The 24,536-nt window shown below is 38.7% G+C and overlaps 1 protein-coding gene across 11 annotated transcripts in view; it reads left to right on the top strand.

The window, feature by feature from the left end:
• CADPS2 (calcium dependent secretion activator 2) overlaps positions 1-24,536 on the top strand; it is a 591,026-nt gene that overhangs the window by 550,331 nt on the left and 16,159 nt on the right. For all 11 annotated transcript variants that reach the window (XM_061414557.1, XM_061414550.1, XM_061414559.1 and 8 more), the window contains one exon: positions 12,876-12,983. In XM_061414557.1, coding sequence (XP_061270541.1) covers positions 12,876-12,983 — 108 coding nt within the window. The remainder of the gene's footprint in view (positions 1-12,875; positions 12,984-24,536) is intronic.

Below are 24,536 nucleotides of genomic sequence, written 5' to 3'. Positions count from 1 at the left end.
CAGTCACTCTCTAATGAATTCCAGCTTACTAATGTCACTATTATATTAAGTTGCCACACACAGCAAAGCATACTAAACATAGATGTGGTGTGGCCTTGGTAGATTGCTAAAGATAGAGTTTCTCCCTTAGATCTGGAAATAAACTTTTATTTCAAAAATTATGAGATCTGTTAGCTGTTACTATTTTTTTATGCTAAAACTCCAGCAAGATACCTTTCTGAAGCAGTCTTTTACAGAGAACCTTATGAGAAAAAAGAACAGTTAATTTTCTTTCACAAAAATTAACTCACAACTGATTTAACAACCTACTTGTGAATGCAAACTATAAAACTTCTAGAAGAAAACATAAGAGAAAATACTACCTTAAGTTTAGATACAAACCCCAAAACATCCATGAAAGAAAAACATTGTAAGTTGGACTTAATAGATGGCTCAGATGGTGAAGAATCTGCCTGCAATGCAAGAGACCTGGGTTGGGAAGATCCCCTGCAGGAGGGCATGCCGGCACACTCCAGTATTCTTGCCTAGAGAATCCCCATTGACAGAGGAGCCTGGCGGGGTACAGTCCATGGGGTCACAAAGAATCAGATGCAACTAAGCGACTAAGCACACAGCACACTGCACTTTTAAGGAAGTAAAAAGACAAGCTACAGACATATATTTGCTCAAGGACTTTATGTAAAATGTACAAACAACTCTTAACACTCAAACAAATACCACAATTAAAAAATGAGCAAAAGATCGGAACAGATACTACAGTGAAGACATATAGGTATCAAATAGGCAAATGAAAAGATATTCAATATCATTAGTCATTGGAGAAATGAAAATTAAAACAATGAGATACCATTACATACCTATTGGTATGGCTAAAATTTAACACTGTTAATAACAAAATGTTGACAAAGATTCAGTGCAAAAGGGATTCTCATTCATTGCTGGTGGAAATGCAAAATTGTACAGCCACTTTGGGAGACTATTTGGCAGTTTCTTACAAACCTAAATATAGGCTTTAGCAACCCACTGATTACACTCCTAGGCATTTATTCAACTGATCTGAAAACATATATCCGCAATGAAACCTGCAAAAGTGTTCGTAGCAACTTTATTCATAATCATCAAAAATTGAAAGCAACCAAAATGTCTTTCAGTCCAGCATATGGATAAACAAGAAGTGGTATATCCATGCAATTAAGTGGTATTCCTAATGCAAAAGAGAAGGAGGAATTCATGTTCCTGGAACATACTTGATTATCAGATATACCTTATAGCACAGGCTAAAGATATATAAGTATCAATAACAGAAAATGATTCAAATCTAGTCATTTAAATATAGCATGTTATGAACATAGTCTTATGTATCTTTGTATTTTCATGATACTTCTGTATAAAAGAAAATCATACATAATAGAAAAATCATCAATATATTCCTGAAAAAAAAGAAACTTTATTATCTCCTACTTCTTAGCAAAGATGCTAGTAGGGCACCCCATGATGTCTTCCTCAGTCAATCAGTTCAATCGCTCAGTCGTGTCCGACTCTTTGTGACCCCATGAATTGCAGCACACCAGGCCTCCCTGTCTATCACCAACTTCCAGAGATCACTCAAACTCATGTCCATTGAGTCAGTGATGCCATCCAGCCATCTCATCCTCTGTTGTCCCCTCCTCCTCCTGCCCCCAATCCCTCTCAGCATCAGAGTCTTTTCCAATGAGTCAACTGTTCACATGAGGTGGCCAAAGTACTGGAGTTTCAGCTTTAGCATCAGTCCTTCCAATGAACACCCAGGACTTATCTCCTTTAGAATGGACTGGTTGTATCTCCTTGTAGTCCAAGGGACTCTCAAGAGTCTTCTCCAACACCACAGTTCAAAAGCATCAATTCTTCAGCACTCAGCTTTCTTCACAGTCCAACTCTCTCCCTTGACTAGATGGGCCTTTGTTGACAAAGTAATGTCTCTGCTTTTGAATGTGCTATCTAGGTTGGTCATAACTTTCCTTCCAAGGAGTAAGCGTCTTTTAATTTCATGGCTGCAGTCACCATCTGCAGTGATTTTAGAGCCCAAAAAAATAAAGTCTGCCACTGTTTCCCCATCTATTTGCCGTGAAGTGATAGGACCAGATGCCATGATCTTAGTTTTCTGAATGTTGAGCTTTAAGCCAACTTTTTCGCTCTCCTCTTTCACTTTCATCAAGAGGCCTTTTAGTTCCTCTTCGTCTTCCTAGTCAAGGTGATAATAGTGACCTTCAAATGGTTTGATAGATTTTTTTCTTGATTAAATAGCCCTAATCTGGAGACAGGAGGCTTCCCTCATAGCTCACTCGGTAGAGAATCTGCCTTCAATGCAGGAGACCCGGGTTCGATTCCTGGGTGGGGAAGATCCTCTAGAGAAGGAAATGGCAACCCACTCCAGTATTCTCGCCTGAAGAATCCCATAGACAGAGGAGCCTGGCAGGCTACAGTCCGTGGGGTTGCAAAGAGTCGGACACGACTCAGCAACTTCACTTTAGGTCACCACAGAGCATTGGGTAGAGTTCCCTGTGCTATACAGTAGGTTATCATTAGTTGGACTTTCCTGATAGCTCAGTTGGTAAAGAATCTGCCTGCAATGCAGGCAACCCCTTTTCAATTCCTGGGTCAAGAAGATCCCCTGGAGAAGGAATAGGCTAGCCACTCCGGTATTCTTGAGCATCCCTCGTGGCTCAGCTGGTAAAGAATCCACCTGCAGTGGGGAGACCTGAGTTCAATCCCTAGATTGGGAAGATCCCCTGGAGAAGGAGTTAGCTCTTTTATACATAATAGTGTAAATATGTCAATCCCACTCTCCCAATTCATCCCACCCCTCCTACCCCTCCTTGGTGTCCATAATATTTATTCTCTACATCTGTGTCTCTATTGTGCCAATAAAATGTTTTTAATTAAAAAAAATTTAGGTAGTATATTAAAACTAACCCCCCCTCCAAAAGACATATTGCCTCCCTATAAGGTTGGGAAGATGTAGCTGATAGCAATCTGTGTTAGAAAGTAGGATGAAAAATTGTATGAGACAGTAATGTAAGGTAGCTACTAAAACCCACAAAGTGGTATGGACCTTTGGAGGGAACACAGCAGAGAAAGTACAAGCCAAACTCAGGAGCCAGACTGCCTCGGTTTCAACTTTTGCTGCATTGCTTTGCTCAGTATCTGTATAATCCTGAGCATCACTTACTTTTTTTTACAGCTTTATTGAAGCATAACTGATATATTAAAAACTGCACATATTTAGTGTTTATAATTAGATGAGTTTGGAAATAGGCATATACCTGTGTGTGGGCTTCCCAGATGGTGCAGTGGTAAAGAATCCACTTGCCAGTGCAGGAGACACAAGAGACCCAGTTAGATCCGTGTGTCGGGAAGATCCTCTAGAGAAGGAAATGGCACCCCACTCCAGTATTCTTGCCTGAAAAATTCCCTAGACTGAGGAGCCTAGCGGATTACAGTCCATGGGGTTGCAAAGGCGTCAAACATGACCGAGCGACTAAACACATAGCACACATACACCTGTGTGAACACCAATTACTTTATCAAATGGAAAAGTGGTACTTTATACCACTTCTAGGCTTGTTGCAAATATGTTAAGCACTTTTCAAGATTCCTAGAACGAAATTAGTGATTGATAAATGTTAGCTGTCATTATACAACATTATTATTGATTATAGTAAATCTAGTGTCCAGATTCTAAAAAAATAATCATTCTGTTCTATACTATCTTGTTCACATCTATTAATGTGGCAAATCTATCAATAGTCTTTTAAAACCAACATATACTTTTTAGTTTACCTCCTATTGTAGAGAGCAGCCAGCATAGTTAAGGGAATCTGGAAATAATGGCTTATAGAGGAAAAAAAAAGGGGGGGGGATCAGGATATTACTCTTGAGGGAGGAAAAACCTAAGAGAGCCCTATTTAATGTATGGAGTTCCATTTTGCAGAAGAGGAAGCCTCAATATTTATCAGTCAAGAGGACAGAACAAGGATCAGTAACTAAAACCCAGTGGGAGGCAGAACTGAAATCAGTGTACTAAGAACAAAAAAAAAAACTTAAATTCTTTACAAGGGTGATATAGTAATGATTACTCCACTCTTTGCCAGGTGTGGTACTGCAGATTGCTGAACTTGTGGGGAAAACAACCAGATGACATTTAACATTTAAAGGGACATTTAAAAGCCCTTCCTGGGGCTTCTTTAATGGTCCAGAGGCTGCGAATCTGCCTGGCAATGCAAAGGCACAGGTTCGATTCCAGGTTAGGAAACTAAGATCCCACATACCTCACAGCAAGTGAGCCCACATACCACAACTAGAGAGTCCGCGCACCGCAATGAAGACCCCACCTGCCACAGCAGAGACCGGATGGAACCAAATGAATTTTTTGTAAAAGCCCTTTCCAACTCCAATTCTGAAATTTTGTTTTATAGGTCGTTAAGTTATCGGGCGTTTTGGTGTGGGTGTGTGTGTGAACAATGCCTATTGCAGGTTATTCCTGCTGCCATTATTACACACATCACATACGATCTCTGTGCTAGTCAGGAGGTGACACAGCTAAAGAGACCTGGAGGACAAGATGGGGTTGACAGTGACCAAGGACAAGGAGACTCCCCCTGGATCGGCTGCTTAGCGCTGCTGCCTGATCCGGGTGGTCCTCCCTGAGAAGGTGCAGATGGCTTATCTTTTTCCCGTCTTCATTAACAGTTCTCCCAGTCATTCTCTCTCTAACACTTGCCAAAGATTTCTAACCCTCCAGTTCTCCACAGTGTGACTTGAATTCAGCTCTATACTGTGTGGGCTTCCCAGGTGGTCCTAGTGGTAAAGAACCTGCCTGTCAATGCAGGAAACAGAAGAGACATGGGTTCAGTCCCAGGTTGGGACGATTCCCTGGAGAAGGAAATGGCAACCCACTCCAGTTCACACTGGAGTCAACCACTCTTGCCTGGGAAGTCCCATGGACAGAGGAGCCTGGTGGGCTACAGTCCATGGGGTTGCAAAGAGTCGCACATGACTGAGCGACTAAACACACAGCATACTATACTGAACAGGCTTGGTGTGGAGTCCAGGATCTCAGTTCCAGTCCCGCCTTTGCCCCTTACTGGCAGTCTGACCCCTGGCTTCCCACCTGGGCAGTGACAGTAGTGCTGTCATCCCTGTGCTGCCTCCTTCCGTAGGCTTTTTTAAGGATTTGATGCACATATTAATGTGGATAATATTAAATAATAATAAAAGTATGTATTTGTTTATAAAAATAATAAAAGAAATAAATATCAATATATTATAAAAATAATAAAAGCATATATTATGTGCTTTATAAATGTCATACACTATTGATATAAACAGGATTGTCTTTGCTTCTACCTGGAATGATGCTCCCTGCACCATACATTGCCCTGCACCCTCTGCTTCAGAACATGACCATTTTCCAAAAGAAAAACCATTTGTTTTCCACAGGGTGAAAAACACTAGATTGCTTTGCATTTATTTTCCATTTATTTTAGACTCTCAAGCACCTTGCATGTGCCAGTGATGACTTTTAAAAGTACAGCCAGTCAGTTCAGTGACAAGAGGTGTCTTTCCTCCTTCCTTTGTTCAGACATTGTTTGTTCCTTAGATGAGGCCGCTGGAACACTCAGTGCTTTACGTCAGAGTGAGAGCAGGCAGAACGTGGGGAATGGTGCGCGAGCCCACTGGGACGTGTTCACCTGCAGAGGCAGATCGCACCAGGACCAGGCTGAGAGTCTCGCCATTAGAGGAGCAGGGGAGGGTGCCTTCTGTGCTTCCTAGGAGAGTGCTTTGCTGCTTTCATCTTTATTTCTTTGGTTTTCTTGTCTGTCTCGTTCTTCTTACAGAAGGTAAATCCATGAACTGCCTCTGGACCCTAACATTCTAGCATCCTCATGCGTCCTTTAGGCCAAAATACGAAAGGTTCCAAATTAGGGCCAAATAACACAACCCCAGGCAATCTGAATTTTAAAGGCGAAATGAAATAATACCCACAGCATTTAAATTTTACTTCTTCAAGTCCTCAGTGTAGTTTCTGTAGTTGACATCATAGCAACTGTAGATACACAGGGGAAAGGTTACAACAGTGTTATAAATGAGAGATTTAATATCTTCATAATCACCCTAAGTATTACTCATAATAATGAAATAATATTGAGCATATATAATAATGAAAATAATAGTATAAAGCTAATGTGTGACATACATGTTAGCACTTTCCTCTCTGTATCAGCAGCCAATCGTCAAAACTCTTGAGACGTTAGTGATCTTATCAATCAGAAATAGCAAGAGAGATACTATATGCTCGTGACCTCAAGTGGGAAAGTCATAGTAAGATGAAAATTAAGCCCATAAGTCTCAGTTGAAAATCAACCTGCCTCTTTTCCTTGAGTACTTTGGGCTATTATTTTAAATTACTATTCAATATTCCTTTTAATATTTAAAATAACCTTCTCTTTGGAAGGTTTTCTGCCACGATACAACAAAAATGTTTAATCGTGCTAGCACTTAGATCAATGAACACATAAAATACGTCACTATTTAGAAGGAATAGTGTGAAGCTTTCAGGTGAATTTTAAGAATTTGAACAATATGACTGCATGAACTATAGGAGTGTTAATTATAGCAGATTCTGATGTAAGATGTTCTCACAGCATTGTGATAGGAATCTGCTTTTTTACTGGCTGTGCTTACAGGGAGCAAACAGAAGACCCCAGAGCAAGATCCTGGAGTAATGGAACCCTCTCCATTAGAATGTGGGACTGAATGAAATTACATACTTAAAACATACATGTTACATGCTCCAAGTCCGAGAGATGTTTTCAAATGGATGTACATGCCATTATCTAATTCAGAATTTTCTACTTCCTAATTTGGGTTCAAAATGTATTATACTGTGAATTAATAGAATTTTGAATAGCTCTACATTTAACAAAGGGAAAGGTGTCTGTGGCTGCTGCTGGAAATAATTTGTTTTAAAAAACTAGATAAACTGTTATTAGAAAATCTCGAAAATTGTATATCCTTATGACTTTTCCATTATTTACGTTTCTTCTGCCCCTTTTTATGAATTAGTCCTTATCCTGGGCTTATATTTAAGTTGGAATAAATCTAATTTGAAGACCTTAGTTTGGTTTCTTTCCTTTTGATTTTCTATATTAATGAATACAATATAATTATTCTAGTTTTTAGAAAATTTGGTTAAAAAAAGTGTATATATGTTTTACATATAATCATCACAGCTATACTCAAAACTTTTTTTTTATTTTAAGTATTTGAGTGTATGTAATGTGCAATTCACCAGGTCACAAAGAGTCAGACACGACTGAGTGACTGAACTGAACTGAACTGAACTTCTTAAACTACTCCAAATGCTTTTGAGAAGCTTAATTTTAAGAGCATTTTCATTCAAATATAAAACATAGAAATTGCTTCATAAATTCCAAACTAATAAGGAACATATTAAACAATAAAAGAAAAAATATGTTGTAGTTAAAAGTACCTTGGATAAGTTGTTGTGTGTTTGTACAATTAGGTCCTGTGTTCTTCGATGATCAGTCATAGACTTTTCCTGAATCTGAAATGCCAGAATAGAAATGTAAATGTTTCCTACCACAACTTCAAATTGAAGAGACATGCTATTGTTTTAAATCTCAGAAGATCCATTTTTCTTGCAAATTAAAATAATGACCAGGTGCAGGTATTTCATTTATGAAGCACGCAGATTATCATAAATCAAGATATCAGAGTTCCACTCTTGATTGTTTCTTCAAGGCAGGCTTTTCTAGGTTATGAGATGTGCACTTTCAAATTAAGTCAATTAGACTGTAGCTTCTATTAATCTTTGAGACGAGAATAGTATATTTAAAAATTTGTCTCCTTGTTAAATAGACACCATGACAGTGTTTGCATAGTGTATTGTTAACCTTCCGTGGAAGGTTAAGCGGCTTCTTCTGTATCTAAATCTGTAGCTGTGAAAAATGTCTGCAGCCCTGCACCCACCTACCCGTGAATGAGGAAAGTGGAGACTTGCACCTGTGGAATTAGGTGCAGCGGCAGGAAGTAAGAGCATTTGTAGCATATAATTAACGAGGAATTTTTTTCTTTCCTTTTTTTGAACGGCGTGTTCATCTCACTAAGTTAACTAGTGATTAACACTGGAAGAAAATTTGCTGGAGTCTGCACCCTTACTTAAACACATTCACTTGCTGGTGTATTCTGTTTCTTATGCGGCCCAAGTCAGAGGAACTCACCTTTCCATACTCTACTCTCTTCCATGTGTATTGATTTCTTTATGCCCCTGGGGGAATTTTTTAGATGTTTTACCTTTTACTGTCATTTCATTAGCCACATTCTGTTCTTTTCTGAATCAACTTAAAAGTAATCCAGGAAGTCTTATTTTGATTTAGAGATTACTACCCTAAAAAGCAAGACGGAGAAGTTAGTGCTTAGGGAACTGAGGATCTCAAAGGTTTAAGTGGAGAATGGAAAACAACATTGACTCTCTTTTAGGGGTATTTAGGGCTTTCCTGGTGCCTCAGATGGTAAAGAATCTGCCTGCAATGCAGGAGACCCAGTATTTTATACATAATGTGCTTGCTACAGGGCTTCCCAGATGCACTGGTGGTAAAGAACCCTCCTGCAAATGCAAGAGACATAAGAGACACGGGTTAAATCCCTGAGTCGGGAAGATCCCCTGGAGGAGGGCATGGCAACCCACCCAGTATTCTTGCCTGAAGAATCCCATGGACAGAAGAGCCTGGTGGGCTATAGTCCATAGGGTCACAAAGAGTTGGAACCAACTGAAGCAACTTAACACGCATGTGCTTACTATATGGTCTTTAATCGTTATTTTCTCCTTTGTTAAGAAAACTATAATTACAAATTACTTTGCCAACAAAGGTCCATCTAGTCTAAGCTATGATTTTTCCAGTAGTCATGTATGGATGTGAGAGTTGAACTCTAAAGAAAGCTAAGCACCAAAGAGTTGATGCTCTTGAACTGCCATGTTGAAGACTCTTGAGAGTCCCTTAGACTGCAAGATCAAACCAGTGCATCCTAAAGGAAATCAGAAATCAGTCCTGAATATTCATTGGAAGGACTGATGCTGAAGATGAAACTCCAATACATTGGCCACCTGATGCAAAGAACTGACTCATTGGAAAAGACCCTGCTGCTTGTAAAGATTGAAAGCAGGAGGAGAAGGGGATGACAGAGGATGAGATGGTTGGATGGCATCACTGACTCGACGGACAAGAGTTTGAGCAAGCTCCGGGAGTTGGTGATGGACAGGGAAGCCTGGTGTGCTGCAGTCGATGGGGTCGCAAAGAGTCAGACACGACTGAGCGACTGAACTGATAATTACCGATATAGAAAACATTTCTAAGTGTTCCTCTCTAGAACGTAATATTCTTGATAAAAATTCATCCAAATGTGCAGTTGTTGAAGTTGAACTGGCTGTTCCTTTGATAAGATTGAGGACACCCACTTGCACCAAAATGCGTAACAGTGTTCTGTCTGGCTGATGCCATCACATGCATGCCTTTCATTTACGCACCAGAAAATGAAAACTGAACCAAGTGTGTTCAGTTTTTGTTTCCTAACTAAACTTTATTTCCTAATAAGATAATGTTATTAATGGAATGAGACACAGTGACTTCCAAAGTATGTAAATTTCACTGCCATAAAGCAAGAGTCTTAGCACGAAGGAGCACTGAGCCAGCAATAATGTCTTCTATCCAAACACATTTGTACTGTAAGTAGAAACTGTTTAAAAGGAAAATTATATCTTTTTCAGCAATTTATCAGAGATAATTACCCTTCATACACCAAAGGAACGATAAAGTGTTTTAAAGAACTATAATTCTAATTGGTAAATGTCACCAGCTGTTGCAGTTATTCTTACTTGTGTATATTCTTTTAATGATTATAGTCTCATGCCACAAGCTACATGAAAATATATTCACTAGGTGTGAAATTCCCGTATGTCACAGTTTCAAGAATAGGTAAACAGCTCAAAGATAAAGGAAGAAATAATGCTAATGAGGAATGCAAAAATTGTAGGTTGTGTTTACTAGGCAAGCAGAGCTTAATTTGCCAAAGGGGAGAAAATGTAATTTCAAGAAGAAAAAGACGACACTTAATTTGTTGAAATAAACTTAAATGAGCCTTACTTCACACCCCCAACCAGGGATTCTAATTTTCTTAGTTGTAGAACTGTCTCAGCTTACACATTTCAGTATTAACAGCCCTTCGGTCTGCCAAAGGGAACAGCACAGAGTTTTCTTTTAGGCTTAAATTGTAAAGTGTCTGTTAGTTTCAGGTGGCAAAAGATACGTTTTTCCTGGACAATGTTTCATGATGTCTAATGTTATCTTAAAAGTGATCAAGAAAACAGAAAATTACCTTCCGAGTCTGTGGCAGGTGTATAAAGGCATCATTCTCCATTTCATCTGTCTGTAACTCAGTTTCCAGTGAGTCTGATGGGTCCAGTGTTTAACTAGTGTAAACTTATAAGCATACTCCTCTTTTGAAAGGCAGAAATAAAAATGGGGTGGGGTGAGGAGAAATGGTGGAGGAGGCAAGCCTCTCCTGTGTTTATTCTTTAACTCTCAGTCCAGCTGGGCAAAACCCTGCTGCCTTGGAATTATACATATCATAGCGTTTCCTTTCCACACACTTGACTGAAACTCACAGGTAGAACTGACTTGTTATCATACATAGAAAATTATTCTGTCATTTTCATTCTGCAGCAGTATGTTTTCTGAATGTACTAATTTTTAGTGTTTTGACAAAGTTTGAGAGACACGGAGAGAGATCCTTATCTTACAGGCTTCAGTTGTTAATAGTAGCTAATAATCCTGTACAAATTACCCTGCCTTTTCACTGGAAATCTCAGTATAATACCACTTGCCCCCAAAGAAGAAAATCGCCTAGGTTTCTCTTGAGTACCCTTGCAATTATTTAAACTTTCAAACACTGCTGGTGAGAATTATGTAGAAAAACAGCAAAATGAGTTTGGGAAGTTTGGAATATATTTTCTGCATTGTGTAGGAATGCTCTTGAAGGAAAGATTAATAAAGATGTTTATATAAATAGTTGTTTCTGGTTATAACTAGTCGTGAATTTTGTTATATCAAAGTTATGTTTGAAAGTATCCTTCAGTGTATGTGATATAAATTTCCCTTTAGGCTAAGTATAAGAACAGTAAGTACTTCCTGGGATTTTCATTGCCCAGAAATAACTTCATTAGCAAAAAGTCAAATTAATTTTTATCAGTGAGATATGCCAATGTCTGCACTGTGCACTCGTTAAGAGATGGGCAGTTTTATCATTGTATATAAACTATTATCCCTCCCCCCAAAAAAAAAGAAGTGATAAGAACTTTCTGTCTTTCATTTAAGGAAAAGGCATGACCACTGTCCTAACATCACTCAGAGGTATATCTTGTCTTTCCTGCAGTGTGTTAGTAACTCAGTCATGCCCAGCTCTTTGAAACCCCATGAACTGCAGCCCACCAGGTTCCTCTATCCATGGGATTTTCCAGACAAGGGTACTGGAGTGGTTTGCCATTTCCTTCTCCAGGGGATCTTCCTGAATAGTTAAATGATTCACATCCTCTTTCATCTGATTTCCTTATGTTATTTACTTTTGTGAAGAGTCCATTGATGGCTTATATAAGTGCATCCTACAGATATGAAATGATACACAACTGACTGACTTATTTGGGCATCAGTTTTACCATTTCATCATATTATTGCCCTATTCTAATTAAATGAATAACTCAGTACAGACTATGAATCAACTCCAGGTATAGAGTATACAAATCATCTAGTCAAGCTATGTGAAACTCTGTAAAGAACTAAAGATAAGTTTAGAAGGAATACTCCTTAGGAACCATTCAGAGTTCTGCCCCTCCTTGTGCAGATTTTGTAGATTCCATAGCAAGGAGGACTTTTATTAACTGCCCTGTCTCATCTAACATTAGAAGATGTGAAATGTTGGATAACTTTGGAAAGTTAGCTAGTCCACACCTTTGGCTCTTCATGGGAGACTAGTTCATCCATAGTCTTATCACATTTCTAAAATAAGTCCTTGAGGTAGTATTGATAAACATGGATGAGCAGAAGCCATGGATAACCCACAAAATTTTGATTTGCATTTCATTTTGTAATGCATTAAATGTTTTTTGTTCAATATCTTCCTAATAAGAAAACTTATTTTCTATTCCTTGAACACCCATAGTAGTTGAGGAAGGCAACCCAAGGAAAGCTAACATTTTTAAAATATATATATGGATAAACAAGCCAGAAATGGTGAAAAAGAAGTTGTAGTTGCACTTAAGAAATGATTATTGATTATGGGAGTTTTTGGAAAAATTTATCTATTTATACTCAGCATATTGGCTTTGCAAGGTAGCCATTTTTTAAAAAAGGTATCTACTATCTTACAACCACATATTTCTAATCATTTAAATGATGAACAATAACTATGACCTCAAGTTATAGACCTCAATAATAAACTTTTATTTACTTTAATTATGGAGTTTGAAGGTGTCCATTGTTGATCTTTTTTTTTTTTTAATTACTGATGCAATGTGCATGAACTTGGGCAAGCTTCAGGAGACGGTGAGGGACAGAGAGGCCTGGAGTACTGCAGTCCATAGGGTCACAAAGAGTCGGACACGACCAGGCAACTGAACGACGACAATTGTTGATCTTAAGCATATTTTTCTAGTGTAACTTTTGAAATGATATAATGAATGCTTTTCTAGGGTGGTGATTAAATAAATTTTCACAATCAAAACCTAATATTGTTCTATTCCTCGTGCTTTTTCCTCACAACAGAAACCAGGAATGGATCTGGCAGATACCTATATTATGTTTGTTCGGCAAAATCAAGACATTCTTCGAGAAAAGGTCAACGAGGAAATGTACATAGAAAAGTTGTTCGATGTAAGTAGCTACTCTTCCAGAGCCAGCTGGCATTGTAGATGTACTGCGAAGGGAAAAGTTGCATTTTGAGGCTGTGTCTACAAATCACTTTTTCTTTCCTTTTTTTTTTCTTCTACACAGCTAATAGTTTATTGTTTTGTTTCTTAGACTGCTGACAGAAGTTTTAATAGATTTTTTTTCCTATACTTGAAATTGTCTCTATTAGAATGAGAATCTCAAAATCATTTGAAGGTTCATTTTAGCAAGCAAGATGATATCCAGTTTACCATTGTGTACAGCTTACATCAATTGCCTTTGCTGCCATCTGTAAACAGAATCATACGGTAATGTATTCAGCCCCTACTATAAAAGTTTTTCTTAAGTCAATATGATATTCTTCATGCAAACAAAGAAATCTCAGTAAAGCCAGATATCTGCCATGCACTGTTAGTGTGCCTTTTCATCTTGTTTTCCAGCACTAAGGTTTGCTAACAGATAGAATGCTGCTCCGGTCTCTTGGAGGTCTTCACAGAGGCATGGCAGCTCCTAGGAAGGGGAGGTTGTAGTTTTAGCTGCCTTGATCCACAAGTTTCATCCACTGAGTATCTGTAAAAGAGACTAAGAGAGCAGTCCATTTCAATAACAATGTTGTCACTTTTTTGTAATTAGGCAGCAGTCAGTTCAAAGGAAATGGTACTTTGCTGATGACATAACTTTGCATAATCCATTCCATTGCTGATTCTGACGTGTAATATTTGCTCTGAACTGTATTTATTTATGTACATCTTCTCTGCATTTTAGAAATGCTTTTCTGGCAGTTTCATTTAATTATGCAAGTTACTGCAAATGTTTTCACAACAGCAATTCACGGGCTTCGTGGTGACACTTCAGCTGTGGCAGTTACAGGAGGTCTTGCCACGCCATCCTCTCCACCATGGTCCTTATGTCAGTATTTGCTGTTTGTCAGGTTGGGTGGTCACAATGAGCCTTCTCTTTCGTATTTTATGTTTCTAGCCTCTACCCGGGCTGTTTTACAATAAAAGTATCATCTGTTTTAATAAGCTAAGTGTTAATATGTGTGAAGAGAATGATTTCCGAAAAGCTTTGATGCCCTGCAGGGGTAGAAAAATTATCATCCATCCAGCTGGCTCTTTTACAAAATACTGAAACCGTATTAGCAACTTCTGCTTCCATTTGGTATTGCTCTGAATTTACGAGCATATGTTTCACTTCCAAGTTCTCTTTTACTTTTTTTTTGCTTATGTGGTAATTTTCAAAACTGTTGAACAGAAAAGAAGAGTTTGTGTTATTCCCATTGTGTTTCTTCTTGGTATAGTGGAAGCACATTTTCTGTGTTGAAAAAATGGTACAGTCATTCTACAAATAGCCCACTACGCGTGTCTGTGTGTGTGTCTCTGTGTGTTACACAGTTCTTAACATCTTCAATTTTTTGTCTTGGTGACCTTTTTACTACAGAACTCATCCTCAGTTTGTAACAGAGGTAGAATTTCTTTCTTCGTGAAAATATTTCCCACTTCAACTCCCGTCCATTCACCAAACTTCTTTTGAGACTTTTGTATGGCAGCAGTTAACAAAGGGAGCTAACTAAAGTAGATGCCAAGAGGCCAACATTAAAATGATGTGCTTATTCTATTGTCGTGGCTGTAGGTGTATATTGCGCTTTCCTGCCAATGCCTAAGCATCAGACATGGCTTGGGTTTGCTTCTAAAAGGAACCCATAACCAAAAACCATTCTGTTTTGGTTGTGAAGGTTTTGTCATTTTGAATATCCCCAGTAGGACATTGGACTTGTTATTTGTAAAATAGTTACAGTGTCCTTAAACATTCTAATAATTTTAAGTTGCACACTTGTATTACTGTAATTAAAAACAAAAAAGTAGACTCTAATTCTATTGATATGTCATCAAGAATAACATAGATGAGGGGGTACTAAGAGCCCCTAATTAGCCAAGACTGAATTTGCCTCAATTACAGTTAGTAAATGAGAGGTTATCAAGTATGTGTTGAAAGGTAAAGTAGAATGTGTATCTTAAGCAACAAATCATTACCAAGAGACATTATATAATTATTGGAAATCCACTTGGCTGTAGCTTAAAATAATATTGTTAGGTGTCAAGAAGCAGTTGAAAATAATGACCCTATAAATACTGTTAGCAACCTGAGTCTATTACAGATAAAAGATTGAAAGGAACAATTTTATTCAGGCATCAGTGACAAACTTTTGCTATTCCAATTAAAGTGTTTCCTGAGTAAGTAAGGGAATGGAGCCTCCCACCTTCAGATGCAAAGGAAAATGTGTACACACACGCACGCACACAGCAGTGAGTCATTATATAGTGGTTTTAACCAACCCAGATAAGAGTACAGGGGCTACAGTAAGAGAGCTTCATTCCTTATAAAGGATATGCTTTTTATCCAAAAGAAATTTGCTTCATTTCAGAATATATACTAATATTTCTATATAAATCAATTATTCTACAAAGCACTGACCCTGCCTCCAATACCAACGCTTTAAAAAAGAAATCAGGTGTTTTACTAAAGAATCTTTTTCTGCGTGATGCCCCATGCATGGAAAAGACTGCTGAAAATTCTGTGAAACTTGTCCTAAGAGTAATAATAAATTACTTGTGGTGTTCCTGGTCTTAAAATCTTTTTGATTAATGAAGCATCTTAATAGTTCCTAATTTGAAGGGAGATATGTGCTCAGTCGTGTCTGACTCTTTGCAACCCTATGGACTGTAGCCCTCCAGGCTCCTCTGTCCATGGGATTTCCCAGGCAAGAATACTGGAGTGGGTGGCCATTCCCTTCTCTGGGGGAATATTCCTGACCAGGGGCTCAAACCTCTTCTGTCTCCTGCATTGGCTGACAGGTTCTTTACCACTGGCGCCACCTGGGAAGCCCGATAATAGTTCCTAATGTTTCTGACTAAATACCTTAGGGTTCTGTTTAAATAGTTGTACCACTGACTAAAGTCCAAAAAGACGGGCACTGCCCTAGATTTGTGTCCATTGTTTTGGGGCTGTACCATGAAGGAGAACTGTACCTCCATCATTGTCCATGAGCAGCCCACACAGCCATACGCCATCACCCTTCTTTCTGAGCATCCTACATTGCTGTGATTATTGTTTTAGCTTCTATGGAAGTTTTTTGGTTTCTTCAATGTGTGAAAGAGGGAGGTGACTAAAATATATATTATCTAAAAGGCTGTAAATAGGATAATCTTAGACTTTTAGGTCAAATCTTGAAATATTAAAACTAAAGTATCATTTGAAGATCATGATTAATATCAGAACAGATATCAAGACATTCTGCTTTGCTCCATAAGTTAAACTTATAAAACACTTTCTGTTTTAAACAGAAATAACTTCAGAAAAATGTTCAGTAAATGATGGCAGATACCATATTTAACAGAAGGTACTGGGTTTGACTAAGATATTAGATTGGCCAAAATGTTGTTCAGTTAGTGAATACATTGTTCAGTAAAATTCATCGTGAAAATGAAAAAATATGACTTTTATTGTTACTTAAAACTGAACAAACTTTTTGGCCAACCCAATACATTCCTGATTTTTTCAAAGTGTCAAAATTATACCTGTGGCCTTACCTGTCATCACTGCTATTCCTAGGGCACCTCCATGTACCAGGAAAGGTGCTAGGTTCTTGACCTGTATCATCTCTAACCTAGGTAGATGCTTGCATGCATGCCAAGTCACTTCAGTCATGTTCTACTCTTTGTGACCCTATGGACTGTAGCCCACCAGGCTCCTCTGTCCATGGAATTCTTCTGACAAGAATACTGGAGTGGGTTGCCATTTCCTTCTCCATGGGATCTTCCCAACCCAGGGATTGAACCTGTGTCTCCTTTGTCCCCTGCATTGCAAGTGAGTTCTTTAACCACTGGTGCCACCTGGGAAGCCATGTGGATAGATGCTGTCACCCCCATTTTAGCCTTATTTTCAGGTTAAGAAATGTCTCATCCAGAGATGATAAAAGACTTGTTATATACTAAATCAGACTTTGAAATTGTGTCACTCTAGTTTCAAAGTCCATCTTATGCCTACCATACTTCCAACTCAGTGGACATGAGTTTGAACAAGCTCTAGGAGATGGTGAAGGACAGGGAAGCCTGGAGTGCTACAGTCCATGGGGCGCAAAGAGTCAGACATGACTGAGTGACTGAACAACAGCTTCAGATTTACAGAATTTGAAATGATAAAACAGTGTTTGGAGGAAGAGGACTGGACCAGGAATCTAGAAACCTGAGTTCTAGCCATAGTTCTGCCATTGACTGGATAAGTGCACTTCAAGAAGTTCTGTCACCTGGCTGAAACTCAGTATAGATAGCACATGTAAACCAAAGAAGTTGATCTAGAACTCCAGATGGTTTCTGAAATCCCCTCCAGATTTTAAATAGTTTTAATTTCAGCAGTGGCAACAAAAGTTACTGGGTTGTTTGCATGCCAAGTCTTGCACCCCGGAGTAGCAGACAGTTCTAAGGTGTTTTTGTGATGGCCAGGTGAAAGCAAGAAGCAATAGCAGTTACAGTAGATGAGTAGAAAAGAGATTCTACATAAGGAATGCCATTTGATATTCTATACAGCTACCACCATGGTTCGGAGTCCTACAGGTAGAAAAATAGTTGGAACCCGTATATTCTGTATTCATGTTAAGTCTTTCAGAATGACCAGAATATCTTAAACGGAGGCTGTCTTTGCTTGTCAAGTGATACACATACTGAAATCTATATGTGAATATAATATTCCCGGAATTGCACAATATATTCTTGTAGCTTATATTGTACAACATGGGAAATAAAGCCAGTATTTTATAGCAACTGTTGTTGTTCAGTCGTTAAGTTATGTCTGACTCTTGGTGACCCCATAGACAGCAGCAGCCGGGCTTCCCTGAATGTAGTATAACCTTTAAAAATTGTAAGTTACTACATGTACACCTGTAATATACAATATTGTGTGTGTTAAGTTGCTTCAGTCCTGTCTGACTCTCTGCGACCCTGTGGTGTATAGCCTGCCAGGCTACTCTGTCAATGGGATTCTCTAGGCAAGGATACTGGAGTGGATTGCCATGTTCTCCTCCAAGGGATCTTCCCAACCCAAGCACTGAACCCACATCTCTTATGTCTCCTCCATTGGCAGGAGAGTTCTTTGTGACTAGTGCCACCTGGGAAGCCTTAATATAATATTACATAGCAACTATTTTGTTTGTTGGTCACTAAGTCATGTCCAACTCTGTGACCCCGTGTACTGCAGCATGCCAGGCTTCCCTGTCCTTTGCTATCTCCTGGAATTTGCTCAGATTTATGTCCAATGAGTCAAGATGCTGTCTAACCATCTTATCCTCTGCCACCCCTTTCTTCTTATGCCTTCAATCTTTCCCCGAATCAGGATCTTTTCCAATGACATCCATACATGACTACTGGAAAAAAACCATAGCTTTGACTATACTTTTGAAAAAGAAAATAATTAAACTTAGTGATTATCATTGTATTTTGAATTTAGCCAATGGGAAAAAAAAATCTCACATGTGAAATTTACCTTAAGACACATTAAAAAACTGTGTCTTATCTGAGTCAGTGAAATTTAAAGGAAGTTCTCTAGCAGAAGAGAATATGGATTTACCAGAAGAAGTTCTGCTTTAGAGGTAATCTCTCTTATCCCAACTTATAAAACATCATTGTCAGTAGCTGTTTAAAAAATGCTAGCAAATCAAAGCCATTTACAACTTGTCTGATCCCAATGTAAAACCATGGCAATGCTTTTCTTTTTTTGGAAAAGGGAATGGCAACCCACTCCAGAATTCTTGCCTTTAAAATCCCATGGATGGAGGAGCCTGGCAGGCTATAGTCCATAGGGTTGCAGAGAGTCAGATACAACTGAGCATGCAGCACAAGTACCATTCTTAATGCCTCCGATGAGGTTTCTTCTCACGCTGTCAGGTTTCAGGAAACACAGAGCTTGCCCCAGGTACCCATGGGTCAGCAGAGAGGCTGGACACTTTCCCAGAGAGCTTTGAGTCTCTGGGTTGAAAAGTCATGATGTTTCAGAAATCAAAACTGACGCTCACAGTAACTGTCACAAGAGCACCCTCTGTGTTCACTTATAATGTCCAAGAATATCCCAAATGCTGAGGCTAGTAGAGGTCAACAGAAGTGCATCCCGTTGTCTGGGAGAGACACTGAACCCACCTAACTCTCTAAACGTTTGTGCCTTTACAAAGCATTGCCCATCCTGAGACCCTCTGAGACAATTTTGTTTTAGCGCTCATGTTGCTGAAGACACATCAGGGTGCAGTCTTTAATTGGTAAATCATGCAGATTAAGCATTCTCTTGTGTTATAAACTGATTAAATATTTAATTGTTGAGTTTCATCTCAACGAGATTTTTTTTTAATTGTGTTGTGGTGTCTTCTAAAGTTAAAAGTAATCCTTTAAATGATAGTTAATCAGTGATATTCATCCACATAGTGCTTTGTAAAGGATTAATTTTCAGGACTTTCCTTGAAAAGGATTCTTTTTGGTAAAGAAACTCTAAGCATTTTAAGTAAAACTGACTTCAAAAATGTCAGTGAGTTTCATGGCCGTTTTAAGATATGGTAAGAAGGGGAAAAAATGAAACTCTTGCAAGTGAATATGCTTTTCAAAATAAAACTAATTTTGCACTTCTACCTCTTGTTTATCTCTGGACTCCCAAATAAAAAAACTCTGGACTCAGAGTTTTAGAGTTCTGTGTTTCACACCCGTGCCCAATCTTTTTGATTCAAGAATTTATTCATCCTCAGTAAGATTGATGCTACTATTCTTATTTAAAAATTAAATTTGTTTCATTGGTTTGCCAGAAATACTTGAAATCCACAAAACAAGAGTAAGAATGGCTGCTATTAATAGACAGTAGAATATATTAGAACTGACCATCTACTTTTTCAGTCATATTCCTTGGATGAATTTCTTTGTATGTGTAATCAGCCTCATTATAAACAAAAGCTGGAACCCAGTAAGACCCAGAGGGCTTCTTTGCCTTCTTGCATTTCTTATAATTCCATAATATGATAGATACATTCGCTCATATATGACTGTCGATTTTAAAATAACAGTTTTCCTCTTTTCAATGTTATTTCACTTTCAATTGACAAACAAGTTGTTATATCCAAGGGTCCCCAACCTCAGGGATCTAGTGCCTGCTGATCTGAGGTGGAGCTGATGTGATAATAATGGAAATACAGGGTACAATAAATGTAATCTTCTTGAATCATTCCAAAACTGTACCCCTCTCCCTAGTCCATAGAAAAATTGTCTTCCACGAAACCAGTCCCTGGTGCCAAAAAGGCTGGGAACCACTAAATCAGTATAGATTCTGATTACAGAGTATTTTCTCTTCAATGTTGTCTCTATGTAAAAAGAAGTCAAATATAAAACATTAACTTGGACCCATCCATGATTTTCCTATCAACAATCAAAATCAAATATTGCTATCACTCTCATGTCCTAACCATTATTTTGCTTTTCCATCACTAGAAAAGATGGATGTAAGCTCAGTGATGTACTTGAGACTAAGATCATTTATTTCTACCCACTGTTATGTCATGTACCCTGGGGTCACCTTGTGCACTAAAAGTAGATCAGAAGCTTGACTGTTTCTTATCCATGTTCATAGGACTGGCATGTCGCCTCTCCTACATTTTAACAATTTCTTATTTAGCAGCTTTAATATACTGTTTTCCAGGGGGTGTTTTTTAATGTAATTATATGTATTTGTTCCCACTTTATTTTATCCACAGTATTTGTACTCACATAGAAGTTGTTTGACCTCTTTTAAAACAGTTGTAGTCAACACTTGTTCTGTATATGGTCACGTCTGCTTTAGTAAATGGCATACAAACCTTGCTCCTTACCTGCTTCCCCCCCGCCAAGTTTATTTCTCTTCAAAACCTCTGCTCTCAAATTACAGCTGTCTCATTCATTTTAGTTAATCATCTTTATTTTAATATTGAGTTATCATTTGTAAGTATAAGAACTTATGAAAGAATCTACTTTAGATGTACAGTGTGCGCCAGAATAACTTTGGCAAGTCCAGACGCGGCTCCTCATGACCAAAGGCCCTCATTTGAATCTAAGCTGTTGGTGAATGAAGACCTAAGAAACCTGAGCTAAGCACGCCTAATTGCCTAAAAGAAACTCCACCAGAAAAAAAATGTATTGTAGCTGGTTGATCTTATTTCTTTGATAATTCAAAAGAATCTTCAAGAAGTATGTGGACTTCTCCCTTAGATTCTTGAAATGTGATCACGAGACACAATTGTCATTTGGCACATGCCCAGAAATACACATCTTTGCATGAGGCACCTGGACATATGTGGCAGGTCTGGTAGAATCAGGCTAATTAACAACACAGGCTTAAACAGGCACCTCATCTGGCAGTGCAGTTAGTTGCCTGATGGTGCTCAGCAGGATCGGGTAGTGCTTTTTATTTTTCTATCCTAATGGTCTGCTGCCCACCTAATTTTGCCTTATTGTCAGTCACTACTTACCGCAGCTTGGGGCCCTCCCAGGAGGCTAAATTATTATCAAAGGATTAGGGAGATGTAGCCTTGCAGCTCTGACATTTCTGATTACTTGTCTATGCCAGAACACTAATTAGCTGTGACTAATTAAGAAAAATGTTCCTGCCATAGAAAACCATTTAAAAGAACTAAAAAGTAGAAAAGCAATTCAAAAGCTGAGCAGTGCTCAGATTTTGCTGATGCTCTTTAGATTTCCACCAGAGCCTTAACTCACCTTTAATTGTGCTCAGAATTTAAAAAAAAAAAAAATCTCACTTGTGAACTGATCTGAGGTTTTTGCTTGAATAGGAGGAAAAAAAAATTGGGGTTGATCACTTAAAATCACTTCACCATGGTAAAACTCTCTCTGATGAATCAAAGATGTCAAAACTTGCATTTTCCTCAAGAAATTTTTCTAAACATCAAATGCATAAATGTGTATTTACTTTCATTCACCCAAGCCAGTGACAGTAACTTAATAGTCATGGAAGAAATCAGAATATTCCCCCTCCTGATTTTATCAAAGATAGTTGAAATAATTACAAGCAACATGTTGAGCAGTTCAAAAGTTATTTAGTATTGATTGCTTGCTGCTTTCACATGGATGATGGTCTGGAAACTCTTGCTTCTCTACACAGAGCCTGGCTTTTCCTCGGTGGCTTTGCATACTTGCACTGCAGCTGGCTCCCAGTGACCTATTAATGAAACTACCCAGGGCTCTCCTGAGACCAGCCATCGCCATCAGTTGGCCAGTGTGATGTTTTCATAGAAATGGTGGCTACCATTCTCCTTCTCTTCAAACCCGACTTCATAAGCAAATGACACATGGCTTTAAAGCCATTTTCTGTGGTGGTTTTTTGATCTCCTCCTCCATCAAACACGTCCTCTGCAAGCCTCCCCTGCAGCCTCATCTACATGGTTGGTGCCATTCACAAGTGAGCACAGAAGTGGCAGCCAAAATGCCACCGTTGACTAAGTCCAACTAAAAACAAAGTCTGTGTCAAGAAGCAGCTGTTGTAGTAAACCAACATCATTGTGGCAAAACAGGGTGTTTGTTAAACTCATTGAAAGGAAACTCTATAAACAATTTTCACAGGTACTTACCTAAACTCAAGAGCCCTCAATTTCTTGATCTCAGCCCAGCCCTAAGTAAGACACCATCTAAATTTCACTCTCTTAAAATAGGCAAAATGTTTTATTTGAAATAAAGCAAGTTCTAATCCTTACCTCACCTAAATTCTTCATGCTGTTTTTTAAGCCCATTTCCCCTTTTCTTCTCAGTGGAGAACAAAAAACAGGTAGCCAGCATCTCTAGGGAATAATCCTTCCTATATATGAAGACTGTTAGTAAGACACCTGTCATCCTTGTCTACTCCAGGATAAATAATCCCTATTTGCTCAACTTTTCATCATAGGCCCCTTTTCTAGCCCTTTAATCTTTTGGGGGGCTGTCCTTTGAAGCTTCTCAAAATGCTCTGTGTCACGCTTAGGCTTTTAGAGTCAGGAATTTGTTATTGTGGTTCAGTCACTAAGTCTTGTCTGACTCTTTGCGACCCCATGGACTGCAGCACGCCAGGCTTCCCTGTCCTTCACCATCTCCCAGAAGCTTACTCAAACTCATGTCCATCAAGTCAGTGATGCCATCCAACCATTGCATCTTCTGCCACCCCCTTCTCCTCTTGCCTTCAACCTTTCCCAGTAGCAGGGTCTTTTCAGATGAGTCAGTTCTTCTCATCAGGTGGCCAAAGTATTGGAGCTTCAGCTTCAGCATCAGTCCTTCCAATGAATATTTAGGACTGATTTCCTTTAGAAGTGACTGGTTTGATCTCCTTGCAGTCCAGGGGACTCTCAAGAGTCTTCAACACACAGTTCAAAAGCATCAGTTCTTTGGCTCTCAGCCTTCTTTATGGTCCAACTCTCACATCCATACATGACTACTGAAGAAACCATAGCTTTAACTAGACAGGCCTTTGTCAGCAAAGTTATATCTCTGCTTTTTAATATGCTGTCTATGTTTGTCATAGCTTTTCTCCCAAGGAGCAAGTGTCTTTTAATTTCATGGCTACAATCATCATCTGCAGTGATTTTGGAGCCCAACAAAATAAAGTCTGTTACTTTCTATTGTTTCCCCTTCTATTTGCCAGGAATAGGATGTAGTATTTGAATGTGGCTATACACATTCCTATTTATACATTCTCATGGAAAGTTTTCCCATACTTTTGCTCTACTGATCCTCATAAATTTGGCTCCATATTCTCCCCACATTCCTTGTTGACTTTCTCCTTAGTTCTGGCTTTCCTGATGGCTCAGATGGTAAAGTGTCTGCCTGCAACGTGGGAGACCTGGGTTCAATCCATGAGTCAGGAAGATCCCCTGGAGAAGGAAATGGCAACCCACTCCAGTACTCTTGCCTGGAAAATCCCATGAACAGAGAAGCCTGGTAGCTTACGGTCCATGGGATCGCCAAGAGTCAGACATAACTGAGCGACTTCATTTTCCTTTCCTTTCTCCTTAGTTACTGCCTATATTATACACATAAAATATATGTTTATTAATGTCAAATTGTTCATTTCATGTTTTGGGTGCATAAGATCTAGAAAACAAATCCAATTGGTCTTTCAATTAGGATGTATAAGAAATGGTGGTAAATATTGAGACAGGAAGGTTAAGCACAGAGACTTCCCTGGTGGCCCATGGTTAAGACTCCACACTTGCAATGCAGATGGCATAGGTTCAATCCTTGGTTAGGGAACTATTAATAAGATCCCACATGCTCCACAGCCAAAAAAATAAAAAAGGTTAGGCATTGGTTTTGTCCCACATCGTTGAGTATCTCTGTCACAATGACTCGGTAGGATTCAAATTACAACTAGTATTTACTTTCTCGAAGCCACATAGTGCTGCTAGAGGCTGAGAATACAATGTTAGGTAAGATAGACCAAGTTCCTGCTCTAACAAGGGAACTTACATTCTTATGGTCAAATGGGTCTTTTGAAAAA

Source organism: Bos javanicus, chromosome 4 (genome assembly GCF_032452875.1).
Source record: "Bos javanicus breed banteng chromosome 4, ARS-OSU_banteng_1.0, whole genome shotgun sequence".
NCBI classification, from domain to species: domain Eukaryota; kingdom Metazoa; phylum Chordata; class Mammalia; order Artiodactyla; family Bovidae; genus Bos; species Bos javanicus.
Note: the sequence above shows the minus strand (reverse complement) of the source record. Positions and strands in the feature narration are given on the sequence as shown.